A 21,336-nucleotide genomic window follows, 5' to 3' on the forward strand; every position below is an offset into this window, starting at 1 on the left:
AAAAGAAGTAATATACAAATCTGCATCAGTTTCTGACACCAGTTCATTTACTTTTTTCTCTCTCTGGAAAACCCCTTTAAATGGAATGTATTACTAGTTAAATTTCAGGCTGTCAAACATTTTACAATAATAAAATAATAATCAGTGAGTGATAAACCCTCCACCAATTAAAGGGGTTGGGTGGCATTTGTGAAGTTTATCTTATTTAGATGCTGTTATCTTCACAAGCTTTGCATAGATCAATAGCACAAGTGAACATACAGTAATAAATCTTATCAGACAAAAATGCTTCCTTGTCTTATCATCAAGCATCTTCCCTCTACCCGAAATGCCTCTTTCCTGTCAAGTTATGTTGGCTTCCTATGTAATGGACACTCAGCACTAGCCTGGAAACCCTGCACATGCTCCATGAATAGTGATCACAGCACATGTGTAGTGTATCTGATAAGTTAGGAACTGATTTATTGCAATCACCATTCATGGAGCATAGGTATTTTTACACGAGTTCAGAGTCCAGATAAGTCCAGATAAACACTGTCACTACAAGTCCCAGCACACAGCTTTATGGCTTACCTATGACACTGCTCTCATTCATATGGTGTAAGTGGTGCTCAGCTGCCATAAAGTCGATGTAATCCACAAATAGAGAAAATCTTTAGCGGCACTCACCATAAAATAAAACTTTTATTGAAGTATGAACACTCTTTGCAGGAATATAAAGGACTCTCCTTTCCGGCCTACCACTGCTACCCGCCCTCTGACGCTTTCTCAAGGCCTTGAGAAGGCTCCAGAGGGCGTGAAATGGTCTTAGGCCAGGAAGGAGAGTGCTTTATGTTCTTGCAAAGCGTGTTCATACTTCAATAAAAGGTGTATTTTATGGTGAGTGCCGCTGAAGATTTTCTTTATTTGTTGATTTTTACATAAATGTTAATTAAAAAAAGGGAGCAGTGTGAGATCACTGGGGCAAGGTGTTACCCAGACAGTCAAATTAGGCAAAATAGTAGAACTAACAATCATCAATTAGTGTCTAATTATGTAAACAAAGAAGCAGGAAGCCTCCAATATGTGTCAACACTGCCTAAAGCACCATCTAATCTGTAACTGGTGTGATACCATCTGCTACTCTACAGACCCCCCCCCCCCGGGGTATAACCACAGGGGGTGCCGAGAGTTTGGATGCTCCTGAGCAATCCCATTGGGTCTCTCTGTCCTTTATTAGGAGACCAGAACTAAAAGCCCTATTCTATAGAACGATTATCGGCCGCATTCAGCCGGTATCGGCTGTTACGGCTGATAATAATCGTCCCGTGGAATAGAAGGCAATGATCAGCAGACATTGTTCATGTCAGCTGATCGTTGCTTCGTATGTCTTTCATACATGTTGAAAGACAAATGACCAGGATAGTAGCGACCGCAACTATCCTCTATGGGCTGCCCGGACAATCTAGCAATCACCCAGGCAACCCCCCACAGCTCCTTGCGGCCCCTCCCACTCACTGCAGCCGCGTGGAATAGCGAGCGGAGAACGAGGATAATAGCGCTCGTTTGCTCCTCACTGTCGGCTTGTGGAATAGGGCCTTAAATGAGTAACCTGCTACAGATTATGGGCTCCATATTTTGATTATCCAGCATTAGAAAAACATGGCCACCTTCTTCCAGAAACAGCACCACTCTTGTCTCCAGTTTGGGTGCAGGTTTTGCCAAATAGTTCCAATGAAGTGAATGGAGCCTAATTGCTAACCAAATCTGAACTGGGGACAAGAGTGGTGCTGTCTCTGAAAGAAAATGGCCATGTTTTTCCAATGCTGGATTAACACTAGGTTTTATCAATCTGTTATTTTCATCCGTCTTTGCAAAAAACGGATGGAAAGACGTTTACAATTGTGTGCCTCTGTTTTGATCCGTTTTTCCGTTGACTTCTATATAGATATAAAAAAAGGATCAAAATGCATCTTTTTTTTTAACGTACTTCACCTCATTTTTGTGTAAATTAAAAAATGTTTTAATATTTTTATAATGGAAGTAAATAGAAAAATGGATGGGGGGGAACGGATTGCAAAAACGTAGCGTAAACCCAGCCTTACCCCTTTAACATGTAGCAAAAAAAAAAAAAGTTCCCATCACAGAGTATCTATGTAGCTATTAGTTGTTTCCCCCCTCTTGAAATCCAGATATTCTGCTATTTGTAAGCCGAGATAAGCGGATGATATTGAAGTGTTTATAGCAATCATGTAAGGCACACGCTCGTTTCTGTTTTTGCCTCGCGTCTCGCTCTATTACTACAATTAGATGTATTTTCCATGAAAAAAAAACAAACAAAAAAGTAACAAAAATTATATGCCAATAAAAATCACAGCTAATGTAGCAAAAGCAAGCAGTGGCGGCTAGTGATAGTTCAAGTGCAATTTGAAAAAGTTAATAAATTTAAAGTAGAGTGGGAGTCGTCGTAGTTTTTACTCAACAACATTTACAGACAATAAGGGATTTCTTTAACATTGATAATGTGCTTAGACAGAAAGTAACATAAAGCCGCATTGTATTAAAGGGGTATTCCAGACGGAATAAGCAAGTTATACAGATCTGTAAAAACTTCTATTTAAAAAAAAAAAAACTCTAGCACCACTTCCTGCTGGACATATTGCAGCTGATAAGTACTGGAAGACTGGCAAGTAATTTACAAATCTTTTTGACACCAGTTGATTTGAAAAAGAAAAAAAAAAATTCTCTGGGAGTACCCCTTTAAAAGGTCTCTGGGAGTACCCCTTTAAAAGGTCAAGCAATTGTATTTGTGTAGTTATACCCTTAAGTCACAAGTCCCGCATGATATGTGAAGGCGTCCCATAGTATCTAGAAATATATATTCACTTTGGGAGAGGTTTATCAAACATGGTATAAAACGAAACTGGCTCAGTTGCCCCTAGCAACCAATCAGATTCCACCTTTCATACCTCACAGACTCTTTGGAAAATGAAAGGTGGAATCTGATTGGTTGTTAGGGGCAACTGAGCTAGTTTCACTTTACACCGTGTTTAATAAATCTCCCCCATAATCCCAATTTTTTTGAGCTTATTCTTCTTTATCAGAAGCTGCCCAGGAATTGTTGGGAAATATGGTTTTGCAACAGCTGTAAAGCGACAGGTTCTGTATGAACACACACTGTGTTATGCAGACAGATTATGTGCAATCTTTTTCCGACGTCTAAATGTTTCCCCACCATGTTAAATTATGCTTTTCAGTTTATTTTCTTTCTTTTATTTTGTAGAAAAATTTATTGTACATTTTCTTTGCAACGTCCTCTGACAAAAACATTCATATAGCTTGGAAGAGAAACGTGAAACATTCTTGGAAAATCTGACCAGCAGACATTCCACAAGACAGCTGGCAAACGCATTTCACAGCTCTTCGGCGAGGTCTTCTCACTGGGTTTTTTTTAATGCACCTTGTTTTGTGCATATTATTCATCATACATGTCAGGTATAGCAGCCCCGAGGCAATGCACACAGTACCCCTATCAGCACAATGGCCGCTGCCACTATGTGCTCATACATGTTCTATATTTGCTAACTTCATGCCTTTATTAATACAAACATAGCAACAATGTGACGGCAGATCCGGGCTAAAAGAGGTTTGTGTATTTATAGACTATTCATTTACACACACATTACTGGTTTGGAATTTGTGCCATACTGGGAACTAAGGTCATCAAAGGTGAATAATAGACGTGAGCAAACTTGTCAAAAGTTAGGTTCAACGAACTGTAATGTAAAGTTCGGGTTCGCGGTGAACCAAACTTTTAATGAGCCACGAGTTAAACTTGTGAGCTAATCACAGGCAAGAGTGACAGCCCGCTGAGCGAATCACAGGCAAGAGTGACAGCCCGCTGAGCGAATCACAGGCAAGAGTGACAGCCCGCTGAGCGAATCACAGGCAAGAGTGACAGCCCGCTGAGCGAATCACAGGCAAGAGTGACAGCCCGCTGAGCGAATCACAGGCAAGAGTGACAGCCCGCTGAGCGAATCACAGGCAAGAGTGACAGCCCGCTGAGCGAATCACAGGCAAGAGTGACAGCCCGCTGAGCGAATCACAGGCAAGAGTGACAGCCCGCTGAGCGAATCACAGGCAAGAGTGACAGCCCGCTGAGCGAATCACAGGCAAGAGTGACAGCCCGCTGAGCGAATCACAGGCAAGAGTGACAGCCCGCTCAGCTAATCACAGGCAAGAGTGACAGCCCGCTGAGCGAATCACAGGCAAGAGTGACAGCCCGCTGAGCGAATCACAGGCAAGAGTGACAGCCCGCTCAGCTAATCACAGGCAAGAGTGACAGCCCGCTCAGCTAATCACAGGCAAGAGTGACAGCCCGCTCAGCTAATCACAGGCTCACTGGGACAGGACAGCACAACACAACACAGCACAGCAGGCTGTCAGCCTAGAGACGAGAACTGCTCCGCCCCAGTCATCCTGTGATTGGCTGAGTGGGCCCTCACTGGAGAAGACAATGGGATGGGACCAGAGAAGACAATGGGATGGGACCAGAGAAGACAAATTGATGGGACCAGAGAAGACAATGGGATGGGACCAGAGAAGACAATGGGATAGGACAAGAGAAGACAATGGGATGGGACCAGAGAGCCACAGAAAGGCACTGGGTGAGCACAGACAGGTGAGAATAACTTTTTTTTGTTGTTTTTTGAGGCATGTCAACACTTTTGCAGAATCTGTCCGAACTTGGCATAAAGTTTGGTTCAATAGAACGGCCATTCTTTTCAGACTAAAACGTGTTGCATTGAAGTCAGCGCAAACAACTGCCATTGGTCGCACAATCTATTAAACAACGGCCATTGTTTGATACGGCCATGGAAATAATTGACATGTCAATTATTTCCAGCATCCGCTGTTTGATATTGAGTGGCAAACAACTGCCGTTGTACATGTGTGCCTTGTGTGAACATAGCTCAATGGTGTCCTCCTCGAGGAGAAACATCATCCCACTTTATACATTAGATGATGGGTAAGTAAAAAAAAAAAAATATATATATATATATACATATATAAACTATTTTCTCATTTTTGTCTATAAAATGAAAAAAACAAAACAAATAAAAAGATAAAAACAAATAGATGTAATATCGGGAAAATTCTTTGATTCAAGATTTCACTGCTGCAGTTCATACTTGGTCACTGGTAATAGAGTCCAAATGAGTAAGAACTGTGTACATCTAAACATCTGGAACCCAAGCGGCCCATAAAGCGGTCACAATGAGTAATGAGATACTGTCACTGATCTGTAGGGGACGGGAAAAACATAGGACGCTAAGGGTTGTGGTTTTGTATTGAGGTGACAGATCTACTGAAAGCCTCTTGAAGTGCTCATCATGTTCAAGGAGCCTTACGAAAAGGAGGAGATGGAAGGGGGGGGGCTGTCTATGTTTTGCAGGAGTAGGAATCACTGTGGAGATACTGCTTTGGATTCCCTGTCATTACCTAAGCTGAGAGCTGTAAGGATGCAGCATTTGATTAGTAATAGCTGCTGAAGTTGGATACAGCCCTGATGGATATGGCCTATGGCTACGTTCACACACTGTAGAAATAATGGCTGTTCCACCTTAATGGCCGATCTTTAACGCTACCTAAGGCCGGAATTAATGAGCATTAATTCCATCTGTAGGTAGTTCCACCAGTATTCAAATGCTGCACGCTCAGGTTTGGACGAACCAGACCATGGTCGTTCAACTCTAGTCATTACTCTTTGCTCAGGCAGCATAGATATAATCAAGATGGTCCCAGTCCCAATCACTCTTGATTGATAGATCTATCTCTGGGTATAGGGAGATATCTAGCCATTTAAGTTAACAGGACAGGGAAAAACCACAGAGACTGCCCAATGACTCTTGGTTTCGACAGCGCAAAAGTGTGGACAGGTTCCCTTTAAAGGTGTTAGCTGGAGAGCAGAAGAGGTCCTCCCCGTTCTGCTCTCCGCCATTACACTTCCTCTCTTTGTCCATCTTAGGAGGTCTCTTCTCAGATGAAAGGGGCGAAGGTGCATGTTGAAGGCAATGTTTAATAGCTGCCTGATGTTACTGATTTCATGGCCATGGTTTTAACCGCACGCAATGCTCGTAACATGCAAACCCTCACCCCACCCCACCCCAGACAAACAAAGGGAGGAAGCGGAGCACTGGCGAGGAGAACAGGTAGGACCCCTATAAATGGTGATGATCTCCAGCAGCCAGACAGTAACGGCAGCGAGGGGGAGGGAAGAGCTCAAGTGAGTTGTTTTCAAGGCTCTGTCTGACGATTGCTGAAGGTCTGAACACCTAGACCCTGAGTGATCGAAACTTTTGACATCTGTGTGACAAGACAAAAACTTTTCTAAAGTGACAGGGACATTGTAAAAATCATTTTGATTAGGACAATTTGTGACTTCTCACATGACATTTTACTTTGTGCTTCTCGGACTCCGATCCCATCATATATTTATTTACATTGCCAGTATACATTGGGATACCTGCAAAACGATATGCCAGTAAATTCTATAGGGGGCCCTTGGACCTGGCCCATAGAGTGTTAAACTCAAACATAAGAGGCCTACCGTATTTTTCGCTTTATAGGACGCGCCTTTTGATAAGACGCACCCCTGATTTTAGGGGAGAAAAATAGAAAAAAAAAATATTTTGCTCATTGTCACAGTTTGGAGATAGCAGCAGTATGATCGGTGCCAATCCCCCCATATAGTGCCACATAGTAGCCAATGCCCCCATATAGTGCCCCTCATAGTAGCCAATGCCCCCATATAGTGCCCCTCATAGTAGCCAATGTCCCCATATAGTGCCCTTCATAGTAGCCAATGTCCCCATATAGTGCCCATATAGTAGCCAATGCCCCCAAATAGTGCCCACATAGTAGCCAATGCCCCCATATAGTAGCCAATGCCCCCATACAGTGCCTCCATATAGTAGCCAATGCCCCGATACAGTGCCCCCATATAGTAGCCAATGCCCCCATATAGTAGCCAGTGCCCCCCATAGTAGCCAATCCCCCCCTGCCGACCAGAAAAACAACAAACAGGTTACTCACCTGTCCGCCGGTCCCGACAGCGCGCACACTCCGGTCTCCCGTCATCCTCCGACACAGGCAGCGGGGGACAGAGAGACTGCCTGTGCCGGAAGTGTCCTGCAGCCTCTATCATGAATGATAGAGGCTGCAGGACACTTCCGGGACACAGGCAGCGTCTCTGTACCCCACTGCCTGTGCCAGAGGATGACGGGAGACCGGAGTGTGCGTGCTGTCGGGACCGGCGGAAAGGTGAGTAGGACAGCGATCCCCTCCTCCCGCCCAGCCCGCCCCCTCAATCGCCAAGCTGACAGCCGATCAGGAGCCCAGAAAAGTGCTGCTCATAGCACTTTCCGGGCTTCTGATCGGCTCAGCTGAGCGGCAATAGAAGGGGCGGGCTGGGCGGTAGGAGGGGATCGCTCAGGGCCGCTCACTATGCATATGCATAGTGAGCAGCAATACTGGGGACGGGCGGGACGGCTTCCTTGCGGTGCTCGGCACTGCTTGGGAGCCGTCTTCGCTTTATAGGACGCACTTGGTTTTTCCTCCCACTTTGGGAGGAAAAAAAGTGCGTCTTATAAAACGAAAAATACGATACTTTACTACCCTAACAACAACTATTGTTAGGGTATATGCACACTGTGCAATTCTCACGGAATTTAAAGTGGATTCCACATTAAAATACACACGGAATCCGCTCAAAATTCGTTAAATATGAACATTTCTATATTCTATTGTGGATAATGGGATTTCTTCACATTCGTGCACAAAGCAGAATTTCCGTCAGGAAAATTCCATCGCAGATCATCATGGCATCGCATGCCATTTCTTTGGGCGGATTCCGCTAGAGGAATGCTATAGAAGTCAATGTAGCTTCGACAAAATCCACAGCAAGTTATCCATGTGATTTATGAAGTTTTCAAGGGCCCTAAGCGAGGCATTTCAAGCACAAAACACCCCTTCGCCTAATCCTTAGTGTGTACATATCCTAATACTGTATATACCCATGATAGAGGAAAAGCCAATGTGAATAGTACCTTATTTATGGAGTTGTATACAACTGATGCACATCTACCTGTTGCCAAACAGCGAGTCTTTCCTGACAAATTATAGCCAGGGCTACAAAATGACTAATGGACGATAAAAATCCCAATAATTTTTATGGAAATTAAAAAATAAATAAAAAAATTCAAAAAATACCACAGTGCTCTACTATGGTTTATCCAAGGGTTGGTGTCAGGCCATAAGTTATAGAGCAAACCTCCGACCTTCCTCACACACTAACATGCGGCATCTCCTCTAATCCATCTTCTTTGGAAACAGAATAATAAATAGCGCCAAACAGAAACCATATGTCTCCTCTGAAGAAATATTTACGGCTGGATTATATACACATCATTGTATGTTTGTCTGAACGTGCAAATAATCAGCAACAAGCCCGGATCCGGGGAACATGCAGGTCACGCACAGGGGGAACCCGACTGGAGCCAGGTGTCGGGAAGAAAGACAGCACCAATCCCAGAGGGAGAGTGCGGAGGAAGGCCAGATGGAGCACAATGGTTTCTTATGGAGGATGAGAGTACAAAACCCTCTGCAGAGGAGAACGTTCGGCCGGGATGGGGATTATGTTGTTGTGCTGCGTATCCTGAGTCATACTCGAAAATCCCCCAAGTATGACTACTCAGCGTATCACTCACATTGTTAGCCACCGACAGCTGACTACAGCTAAATAACAAAACACCAGGTGACTATATATAATGTAGCTTAAAGGGGATGTATCACCTAGTATTGATTTTAGTTATCAGAGCTGAATATTGATTTTTTTTTTCTTTTTTCAAATCTGTTTGCATTTACTCATTGTCATTTTTTTTTATTATTTTTTTTTATTATTTTTAGTATATTAGCCCGAGATGTTTTTACAGCATTTTGTGACATGCCTTATGGCCATAGACACAATGAACATTTTTGTATGGGACACATTTATGAGCATGCTCTGTGACCTGTGGAAAGGTCATTTCAAAGAAGGGGGAGGCTGAGCGGCTATTATTTTTGCCATCTACTGGTGTCAATCTTCGCTGTAATGCTGTACAGGTCACTTTCCGGCAGTTTCATCATCATCAGACGGAACAGTTGATCTTTGCTTAGTTTTAAGACTAAGATCAGAATTAAAAACAGCAAGAATTCATGATTTTATAGAGAATAATGGAATATTTGAAAAATCAACAAAAAGTATTAAAGAACTCAGAAGAAAAATGTTTCTTTTTGGAATCAACTGGTTTAAAAAAAAAGTTATATAGATTTGTTAATGACTTCTATTTAAAAATCTTCCAGTTGTTAATGACTTCTATTAAAAAACCTTCCAGTATTCAGCGGCTGTATGTCCTGCAGGAAGTGGTACATTCTTTCCAGTCTGTGACAGTGCTCTCTGTTGCCACCTCTGTTCATTAAAGGAACTGTACAGCACAGTAAAAATCACCAGTTCCTGACATGGACAGAGGTGGCAGCAGAGAGCACTGCGACAGACTGGAAAGAATACACCACTTCCTGAAGGGCATACAGCAGCTGATAAGTACTGGAAGGCTTGAGATTTTTAAACAGAAGTAATTTACAAAATCTGTATGTTGATTAAAAAAAAAAAAAAAAATCTTTTAACTACACCTTTAATATAAAAAAACAGGTCTGAACATATTTATTCACATTTCATAGGATATTGATAACGGATAACTAGGAGATAGTGGAATCGCTGTAACATATAAACAAAACATGCAAATGACACCGAGCTGTAAGGAATCTTTACTGTACGAGCCGAGGACAATACTTCTCTGTAATATCTGGTCCTATGACGGCTCATAAATCACATACGTGATAGGTTTACAGTTTGGACGCACCGATATATAAACAATTGAGTGTTAGGTTTACTAAGATGAAGAGCTCACAGGACATCCAAGAGACTAAGGAGTCAATAAAATGGATGAGGGGCTGGAGGTCATTCATTAGAGATCAAAGGCGTCCGAGATGACGTATTGTGTAAAAGGTTCAACTTTCAGAGTCAAAGGGACCACACGGTGATCGTTTCCTCTGAGGAGTAAATTACAGAGTCCTGGTCATCTAAATACAGTCACATCTTCAGTTCTTACTTACAGCATGGTAGGAGCACCAAAGGTTGTGCGTCCATGGTCCATCCATTACAAGGATGTCGTGAAATTACATGTCACGAAAAAGACAATGATTAGCATCAGCTGATAGTTGTTTTTCAGCAGGTTATAAAATCGTCAGCCACCGACCGGGCATCGCTCTGTGTAATAGGAGGTGTGCGGCTGGCAGCTGAATAAAGTATTTAGAAAATAGTAAACATTATACTTACCTGTCCATGCTCTCCTGTGTGTTACTCGCTGACAGGAGCAGCCGCTGAAGCTTCTACACCCATCTGTGAAGTGACAGGCCGCTCAGCCAGTCACTGGAAGCAGCGCTGTCCCATCTTATTCAGTGACTGGCTGAGTGGCCTGTTACCTCAGATGGGTGTAGGAGCTTTGGCAGTGGGACCTGATGTCTGATGATGCGCGCATGCGCGTGAAACGGCTGTCACACCCTTTCTGTGATTGTATGGCGTCCCCACCGACTGCTACACTCTCTGCCTGTTTTTAATGTTGTGGACTGAATAAAGAAGAATTTTATGGTGAGTGCCCTCTCCAACCTCTTGTTTTTTTGGAAGTCTCTATTTGTGTCACATACACTCCGAGAGGTGCACCCCTGTCTTCACGTGCTGAAAGGTCTTTCCGTAGTATCCGATATTTGGAGTTGTGCCGATTGTATGGAGTAGTTGGCTGCCGGTCTGCTGTCTCTCTGCTCTGATCATGTTTTCTACATAGCCTTAGGGCTTTATCCAAGTTCAGCAGCCACCGCTAATCAAATGGCGAACGATCAGGTTCGGATGGACTCGAGCATGCTCCAGGTTCGCTCATCTCTACTAGTGTCCAGACCTCTCCTTTAAAAACCTTCAACTGCCCACGGCTGCAAACGAGTGTAATGTATATGGCCGACTATACACAGGTCACTTCACCTCGCCATACAAATCCAAGACACTGCTCAGATACAGACGTGTACATATTTGAAACCACTACCAGACACATCTGACAATGCCCTGCCCCAAAGCTTAAAGGGTTTGTCCAGAATTTTAAAGGGGTAATCCAGCGCTACAAAAACATGGCCACTTTTCCCAATTTCTCCAGATTGGGAGGGGTTTCAAACTCACTTCCATTGAAGTAAATGGAGCTTAATTGCAAACCACACCTGAACTGGAGACGAAAGAGGGGGGGGGGGGGGGGTGGTCTTGTTTTTGTAGTGCTAGATAACCCCTTATTTTAAATTCCAGAAAAATCTGGTAATCCCACTGCAGGAGGAAACTCAGGAACCCCCACAAGAGTCTTATGGTCATATCCCGATGACAGTAGTTATCATCAGCTTCAGTTTATGAGCCCCCCCATAGACGGGAGATGGAAGGGAGATGTAGGATGAGTAAACATACACGACCACGTGCAGACAGATCTTCAGATTCTACTGACCACAAATAAACGGATGTCTGGAAAATCCAACATGGCAGATCAATCTTTGCAGATGTTTTCCTGAGTAAGAGACCAACGGGCAGTGACTCATCAATGTCACACAATGGGGAGAAAAAAAAAAATCTAATGGATACAATGTAGCCAACAATTCTCTTGACCAGAATTACAAATTTCCCTTCACTATGATTGGACTGGACAGATGCGGTGTAAAGAAAAATCATCTATGAACAGAGAGTGTCTCTTAGCTTAAGAGGGGTTCTCTGGTGAAAAGTTTTTATTCCAAATCAACTGGTGTCAGAAAGTTATATAGATTGGTAATTTACTTCTATTTTAAAATATCAAGCCTTCCACTACTTATCAGCTGCTGTATGTCCTGCAGGAAGTGGTGTATTCTTTCCAGTCTGACACAGTGCTCTCTGTCCATGTCAGGAACTGCCGAGAGCAGTACAAGTTTTCTATGGGGATTTGCTGCTGCTCTGGACAGTTCCTGACATGGACAGAGAGCACTGTGTCAGACTGGAAAGAATACACTATTTCCTGCAGGACATACAGCAACTGATAAGTACTGAAAGACTGGCGACTTACAGCCAAGCTGAAATTCCACACACAGTCTGAGGATAGGTGTGAAACAATTCTGGATCACCTATTCTTATAGCTGTGTGACGTGCCGTCCCTCTGTTATTCTTACTAGAAATCTATAGCTAAATAATCATGTGGGTGTTACCAGTTGGGGGCATGTCCCTATACAGTGTGCACCATCAGCTCTCATTGGATAGTGTCCGATATTATAGGGACACGCCCCAATTGGTAACACCCAGTTGGTTATTAAAGGGGTTATCCAGGGCTACAAAAACATGGTCGCTTTCTTCCAGGGACAGCATCACTCTTGTCTCCTGTTCAGGTGGGGTTTGCAATTAGGCTCTATTTACTTCAATGGAACTGAGTGGCAAAGCCTGAACCCAAACTGGAGACATGAGCGATGCTCCTGGAAGAAAGTGGCCATGTTTCTGTAGCGCTGGATAACCCCTATAATTAGATTTCTAATAAGAATGACAGAGGAAGATAAAGGGCTGATCTAGAATAGATATTTATGGGGACTACATGTATTCAGGAGGGGTGACAGGTCCCCTTTAAGGCTATGTTCACATTACGTGAACACCCGGCCGTTCCGTGACTCAAGTACCGGCCGGGTGATCTTTCCGGCCGTGGAGCTCTGATGCGGGCGCATCTGCGTGTGCCCGCATCAGAGCTTCCCATAGCACACAGTGAAGGAGCGGCCGGAGCCTCTCGTTTCACTGTGTGAACTGACAGGTCTTTCTGCGGCCGCAATTCACTGAATTCCGGCCGAAAAAACTGACATGTCAGTTGTTTGCGGCGGCGTATGGGATCCCGGCCGGAGCTCACACGATGTGTGTACGCTCCGGCCGGGATCCCATAGAACAGGCATTGTTCCACCGCAGTAAAAGTACGGCTGTCGTTGCCATCGGCAACAATGCCCGTACTTTTACATAGTGTGAACATAGCCTAAGAGTATAAACCCACACACCGTATATGCAGCGTATTTACTGCTGCGATACGCAGCAAACTCGCAGCAGACTCGCAGCAAACTCGCAGCAGCTTAGATCTAAATAACTGAACACAGCATCAAATCTGTACCAACAAATCTGCTGCGTATTTGTTGCATATCTGCTGCGTATACGGTGTGTGGGTTTATACCCTAAGGGTGTATTTAATCTGGACAAGGCCTGCAGCCAAAACCAGGGACAACCATCGATGCCGCTATAGATTTTCTGTAGGGTGATGATCTCCAGATATTTTCCTGCACTAGGATGAATAAACATACGCCTCAGTATCTGACATAGGAATACACTAAATAAAGTAACATGCCCACTCTATCCCTCAGCCATGGAAGCCTATTACACGTTACCACCCTAGGGTTAACTCCAAATGTTTTTTCTTCCACATCCTGAGGCGAACATGAACTCCTCCGCGAGGAAATGGCGTGTTACGATTTGTAGTTAATTAAACAATGCCAGGAGAAGTAAGGAACACGGAGAACGCCATCTGCCAGCTGTACTAACCAGAACCCTTCACCACGGCCAATAAACCGGCCTAACACCGCGCTCCGACACTAGACAGGAATGTAGCTACAGCTTAGGAGGGCAAAGTCTCCACCACACCGGGGGTGCTGGGGGGTATGTGCACCCCCTCACTGCATCTATAGACCTACAATACACAGGGTGTGCACCCCTCACTGCATCTATAGACCTACAATACACCGGGGGTGCTGGGGGGTATGTGCACCCCTGACTGCATCTATAGACCTACAATACACCGGGGGTGCTGGGGGGTATGTGCACCCCTCACTGCATCTATAGACCTACAATACACCAGGGGTGCTGGGGGGTATGTGCACCCCCTCACTGCATCTATAGACCTACAATACACAGGGGGTGCTGGGGGTATGTGCACCCCTGACTGCATCTATAGACCTACAATACACAGGGGGTGCTGGGGGGTATGTGCATCCCTGACTGCATCTATAGGACCTACAATACACAGGGGGTGCTGGGGGGTAATGTGCACCCCTGACTGCATCTATAGGACCTACAATACACAGGGGGTGCTGGGGGGGGGGGGTATGTGCACCCCTGACTGCATCTATAGACCTACAACACACCGGGGGTGCTGGGGGTATGTGCACCAAATGCATCTATAGACCTACAATACAAAGGGGGTGCTGGGGGGTATGTGCACCCCTGACTGCATCTATAGACCTAAAACATAAAGGGCCAGGCTTAGAGGGGTGCTATCTATATAGGCTGGAGCCCCACTTCTGGGAACCTGAGACGCTGCACTTTTAGTAGATTACTCTATGTATAGTGGTATTATCTGGGCACCATATGGCAGGCTACATTTTTTGCAAGCAACTATATGACCAATGCAAAGCCAATGTAGTGTGTAAAGTATCATTTGTATCACAGCGTTGTCTGCACGCATAGTTAGTTAACATAAAGAATAATAATATCGAAAGACGACAAGAGTCCATCAGGTTCAACCTAAAGAAACCCTACTGTGTTGATCCTGAGGACGGCAAAAACAACTGACCCATCACAGGGAGAAAATTCCTTCTAGAATAATCCCTGGATCAACGTATCACCAGAAATCTAGTGCCCATAACTTGTACTATTATATTTTTCCAGAAAAGCATCCAGACCTCCCTTGAATCAGCCATGACAACATCATGTCGCAGAGAGTTCCATAGTCTCACTGCTCTTACAGTAAAGAATCCAGCAAAGAAGCCGCCAACTATCTCTTCCAATCCTCCCATACACGAGTTGTGGATAGTGTTGAACAGAGATGCTGAGCTCTTCGGGTTGGGCAACATTCTCCGAACCAGAACGCTCAGCATCTGCACCCAACTTCTCCAGTTGCCGGGAGTCAAATGCCGAGACTTTGGGTTCAGAAAACATTGTAGACCCAAAACATGTTGGAATCTCTGTTGAACATTATAGTTGTGGATAGATAAAGTGGGGGATCAGTCGCTGCCTAACTCCTTTGCCTGTGGCGTATTGACCCAAGAACAAAAGTATCAGGCATTTGAAATACAACAAGTCCCATCCTTTCATACTCCAGCATTTGAGGCCACCAATCACATTAGATGACCAACCAGTCCCATCAACACTTGGCTAATAGGTATGGTCAGCTTAAAAGGGTTGTCCAAGTAGCAAAAAAAAAAAAAAAGTCCTACCTTTTCTGTCCCCAAGTGTTCCACTTCCCCTTAGTCCATCAGTAGAAAATGGAGGTGCATGTTGTAAAAATAGTGTGTGGGCGAAACTACACCCCCATGTGATGGCCAATAGGCACCATGAGCAGCTATGAGACATCGGGTGCAGGCATGGATTTTCCCCTCACGTGATGCTCGAAACATGTCCCCGACTTGTCTCAGAAGACTTTTCTGTTCCATAGACAACACCTTTAAGACTTAGTATAGCAAGACATAGCAAGGAGCCCATGTGCCCAAGGTGTCAGGTGTGGTAACAGAAACAAGAAGGACAATGGTTTGTCTTATCTGGATAAAGGTCCTATTCCACGGAGTAATAATCGGCCCGATTTGGCCAATTATCGCTCCGTGGAATAGAGACAACGATCAGCCGATGATCGTGTCATCAGCTGATCGTTTATTTAGGTTCAAACCTAAAATCCTCGGGCACCGACCGCGCCTGACAGGTCCTGGCTGCAGCGGTCCTGGCCAGTGATTGGCTGATCGGTCTATGAGCTCAGACAGGCCGCACTGAAACTGCTGCTGGGTGCGGGACCGGGAGGAAGAAGGAGCGCAGGAGAAGACCTGCAACATGTGTAGGTAATGTATGGTGTTTAAACAAGGGCTGCAGGGACATCGGTAACGATCTCCTGCAGCCCTCGCTAAACGATTACCGGCCCGTGTAATAGGCCCAGTAAATGAGTGCCAATCTAGCGGATCAGCGCTTGTTTACATTATTGATCGGGCCCCCATTGGCCTGTGGAATAGGACACTAACACTTTTTGATAACCTCAATGTATATGTGGTGAACATTATGATGAACATTTGAGAAATTCGGCTCTATGTGTAGCTCCTGCTCCATGGCTGCATTGTTCTGCCTTATGGATAAGTCGTCCCCATGGAGCAATGTAAGATAACTCCGCTCTGCTACATCTGTCTGTATTATACATAGAATCGTGAAGTCCCTGGAAAGATTGTAATATGGCCAGAGATGAGAAAGATAGAAAGCCGGAGTCCCCCGAGCTGCCGATCACATTACACAGTTCTTTCCAGATTCCACACACTAAGAGATAACAGGCGAGGGATCACCGGGGAATATGTGTGCCGATCCGGCCTGGTAATACTTATGGAGAGAGCAAGAGGTAAGAAGCATGTGTCATAGTATATACGTCCGGACAGTATACAGATGGAGTCGGGTTATAGCAGTAAGAACGGTCAGCAACCAGCCGATGGATGAGCATAAGACTGTTCATCGTCCCATTGCCTTCTGCCAGGTTTCCCATCACAGCTCAAGGCCGACCTTAGGATTGTGCGAGCACACAGGGCACTACACCCCATCAATCTCAAGGGGCACTGCTGATCTCTGAGGGTCCCGGCAGGGGGAGATTTTGAGATCTAAAAGCCTTTCTAACAAATAGGGATTGTGCAAAGTTGAGTCCCTTTAAGGCCCAATTCACATGTTGACTTTGACCTCCTTAAAACAGTACCCAAGAGACTCTGCACCATGTGCAACGCACGGCGTCACGCCGATTCTCAATGAAGCCCATGGAAGAAGGTTTACCAAAACACGAGACAATCATGCGAACTGGAACAGTTGCAGATTCTGCATATAAATCAGAGCTGGATTTTGCCATGTGAACAGGGCCTAACAGGGATTACATGCCGCATAAATCCCATACAACGTAATGCATGCAGCAGGATAATGTAATACTAGTGTGAGATACAAGGTATACAGCGGGATAATGTAATACTAGTGTGAGATACAAGGTATACAGCGGGATAATGTAATACTAGTGTGAGATACAAGGTATACAGCAGGATAATGTATATTAGTGTGAGATACAATGTATACAGCAGGATAATGTAATACTAGTGTGAGATACAATGTATGCAGCGGATAATGTAATACTAGTGTGAGATACAATGTATACAGCGGATAATGTAATACTAGTGTGAGATACAATGCATGCAGCAGGATAATGTAATACTAGTGTGAGATACAAGGTATACAGCGGATAATGTAATACTAGTGTGAGATACAAGGTATACAGCGTGGTGATGTAATACTAGTGTGAGATACAAGGTATACAGCAGGATAATGTAATACTAGTGTGAGATACAAGGTATACAGCAGGATAATGTAATACAAGGTATACAGCGGGGTAATGTAATACAAGGTATACAGCGGGGTAATGTAATACAAGGTATACAGCGGGGTAATGTAATACAAGGTATACAGCGGGGTAATGTAATACAAGGTATACAGCGGGGTAATGTAATACAAGGTATACAGCGGGGTAATGTGTATTAGTGTGAGATACAATGTATACAGCGGGATAATGTAATACTAGTGTGAGATACAAGGTATACAGCGGGATAATGTAATACAAGGTATACAGCGGGATAATGTAATACTAGTGTGAGATACAAGGTATACAGCGGGATAATGTATACTAGTGTTAGATACAAGGTATACAGCGGGATAATGTAATACAAGGTATACAGCGGGATAATGTAATACTAGTGTGAGATACAAGGTATACAGCGGGATAATGTAATACAAGGTATACAGCGGGATAATGTAATACTAGTGTGAGATACAAGGTATACAGCGGGATAATGTATACTAGTGTTAGATACAAGGTATACAGCGGGATAATGTATACTAGTGTGAGATACAAGGTATACAGCGGGATAATGTATACTAGTGTTAGATACAAGGTATACAGCGGGATAATGTATACTAGTGTTAGATACAAGGTATACAGCGGGATAATGTATATTAGTGTGAGATACAAGGTATACAGCGGGATAATGTAATACAAGGTATACACTACAATGACAGGCGATCTTCGAGCATTCACCTCCTCATCCCAGTCTCCACCTCCCTTATCGCCGGCACCAGGAGGAATCCCTCCCCGCTCCTGCAGAGTCTTATTACACTTCGGCCCCAGGATGAAAAGTTAAAAATTAGTGCAGCTTTAGAGGAGTCAGCAAGTTTCACTTACACCGAGGAGCCCCCCCCCCCCCTCCGCTCCCAGAAGACCCCTCTACAGTGCACAAAGGATGAACAACCAGGGGGGACGGGCACAGGAACCAGCCATCATGTCAGATCCTGTGGCCAAGCTGGGCCAGCTGTTTATCATTAACCCTTGCTGCTCCCCCTCCCCCATTCCAAGTACATGAAACAGCCTTAAGTCTATGGAGTCCATTCACACACACACACAAATTGGGGGAGATTTATCAAACATGGTGTAAAGTGAGACTGGTGCAGTTGCCCCTAGCAACCAATCAGATTCCACCTTTCATTTTCCAAAGAGTCTGTGAGGAATGAAAGGTGGAATCTGATTGGTTGCTAGGGGCAACTGCGCCAGTTTCACTTTACACCATGTTCGATAAATCTCCCCCATTGTAGCAAACTTCAATTTATAACAAACACCAGGGCTGTATAGAAATTAAAAAATAACTCACTATTCAGTGGCAGCAAGCAGAGATCTTGCAAATTGTGAAGAATTAGAAGAGACAACTTAGAAAGTTGCAGAACTCCAGGATGAACACTAGATAGTCCATAGTGATGACCATCTGACATCTATGGTGATTTAAAGGGGAACTCTGACGATTAACACCCCCCCCCCTCGTTCAAATAAACTGGTATCAGAAAGTTATATCAAATTATATTTTACTTCCATTTAAAAATCTCAAGTCCAGTACTTATCATCTGCAGTATGTCCTGCAGGAAGTGGTGTATTCTCTCCAGTCTGACACAGTGCTCTCTGCTGCCACCTCTGTCCATGTCAGGAACTGTCCAGAGCAGCAGCAGCAAATCCCCATAGAAAACATCTCCTGCTCCCTAGAGTGGAAAAAGAATGCACCACTTCCTGCAGGACATACAACAGCTGATAAGTACTGGAAGACTTGGAATGTAAGTAATTTACAAATCTGTATAACTTTCTGATACCAATATGGGCAATACGGTAGAAGGAACTTTTAGTACTCTTAGAAAGAGAAGTTTGGGAGGCTTCAGAACAGTAGTAGCCTTGGAGTCTCTGCCTCCTCTCCTGCTCTGGACAGAGGTGGCAGCAGAGAGAAGTGTGTCAGACTGCAAAGAATACACCACTTACTGCAGGACATACAGCAGCTTATTAGTACTTGAAGACTGGAGATTTTTTTAAATAGAAGTAAATTACAAATCTATATAACTTTGACACCAGTTGATTTGAGGAAAAAAAAAAAAAAAAAAAAAAAGAAAGTGTCCAGAGTTCCCCTTTAAATCACCATAGACGTCAGATGTCATCACTATTGCTCCATCAACTATCTAGTGGAGTTCTACAACTTTGTAATAAGTTGTCTCTTCTAATTCTTCACTCCTTGCAAGATCTCTGCTTGCTGCCAGTGAATGGTGATATTCTTGAGAACCTATATAGTAAATCTCCCAGCCCAGAGATGGATGGAGTCTATGGACTGACTCTGCTTAACCTTTCCCTGAACATGGATACATTATAGAAAAATAAAGACAAAATGGGACAGTAAGCACAAAAGCACAAACAAAAGTTTCTTAAAAAGTTGTAAAAAGTTGCAGAATTCTATATTTTTAGTGCATGATCTTATTTAACCCCTTCCTACCACCCTCCCCCCAAATCACTTTAAATCCCCCCCTCCCATGAGTAACTTACAGGATAGTAGTCTGGGCTGACACAGTGGGGATGGTCTCCAGCATCAGATGCATGCATCTCACCGTGGTTCGGAAGCACAGACACCGGCTGGGGCAGGAGCTGCTCTGCTGGGGGAAAGCCAGTAAAATCCCTGCTGCAAGGACCAGCCACATGCCTGCTGCTCTGCAGAGCTCCATGCTGGGGACACACTAAGGGGGAGCAGGGAGGGGAGAGGGCATATATAAAGGAAGGGGAGCCGAGGATAGAGGGAGGCAGCGCCTGCAGCACGTCCTCCCCTCGCCCACACAGCCTGCACTCTGCTCAGATTCCTGCACTCTCCTCTAGATCTTCTATGGGGCTGTAACAGAGGATGTGACGCTGCTCGCCGTGTGCGCCGCTGCCATCTAGTGCCCCAACGTGGAAGTGCAGGCGCTTGTCTTGGCATTCCAGAATCCTGGCAGAGACGCTGGTGGTATGTCCATTACAATCTAGGGTTTCATCCTGTGCAGGAATACTTTGCTTTGTCTGTAACATAGGTTTTAACCTAGTGTTCTCCAAGCTGCTGCAAAACTACAACTCCCAGCATGCCCAGAGAACACAAGGCTGCCTGGGCTCGATTGGAGTTGTAGTTTTCCAACAGCTGGAAAGTCGCCGCTTGGAGAACACTGGGTTACCCCCCTTTTTTCTGCTTAAAATTTGAAAATAGAAATGGAAGGAATAGTTATTATGGGGGGAAAAAATTGAACTTTTTTTATTTTTCAAAACTTTTTTTTTTTTTGTAATTAGACTGCTAGTCCCAATTACAGATTTGAACATGCAATTGTTCAATCACTTCTGCGATCTACTATTGTATTGCAGTTTACTGCCTTTATGGCTGGGGATGATCAGGTCACTGAGGGACGACCTCTACCATCCTGTCTGACTGCTTAGATACTGCTATTGACCCTTTTATTCAGGGGGTTAAATAGCTGGGACTGGCATTATTTCTGGTCCAGGCTGCTGTCTGTGAGTCACAGCTATAGTTCAGCTGCCAACTGCTATGTATAGAGCAGGCTGCACCCAGTGGCATAGCTACCATAGAGGCAGGGTAGGCAGCTGCAATGGGGCCCATGGGGAGGGGGGCCCAGGGATGCACAGGGAAGATAAGAGCGTCCTGTGTCCTTCTGCTTAACTCTTTATGTGCTGCTGTGTGTAAGTGACCCAGTGTTTACTTACATGCTTACAAAAAAGGGTTAACAAGTAGAAGAAAAAGAGATCTCTGCTTCACTGCACTAATAAACCCTGACCTCTGTTCTCGACTGCCTGCTGC

At 44.5% G+C, this 21,336-nt stretch overlaps 1 protein-coding gene across 1 annotated transcript in view; it reads right to left on the bottom strand.

The window, feature by feature from the left end:
• Window positions 1-20,355, bottom strand: part of PXDN (peroxidasin) — a 93,673-nt gene extending 73,318 nt beyond the window's left edge. The window contains exon 1 of the mRNA XM_069973046.1: window positions 20,049-20,355. Coding sequence (XP_069829147.1) covers window positions 20,049-20,224 — 176 coding nt within the window. The 5' untranslated portion in view covers window positions 20,225-20,355. The remainder of the gene's footprint in view (window positions 1-20,048) is intronic.
• Window positions 20,356-21,336: the final 981 nt, after the last annotated feature.

This window comes from Dendropsophus ebraccatus, chromosome 6 (assembly GCF_027789765.1).
Source record: "Dendropsophus ebraccatus isolate aDenEbr1 chromosome 6, aDenEbr1.pat, whole genome shotgun sequence".
Classification (NCBI taxonomy): Eukaryota; Metazoa; Chordata; class Amphibia; order Anura; family Hylidae; genus Dendropsophus; species Dendropsophus ebraccatus.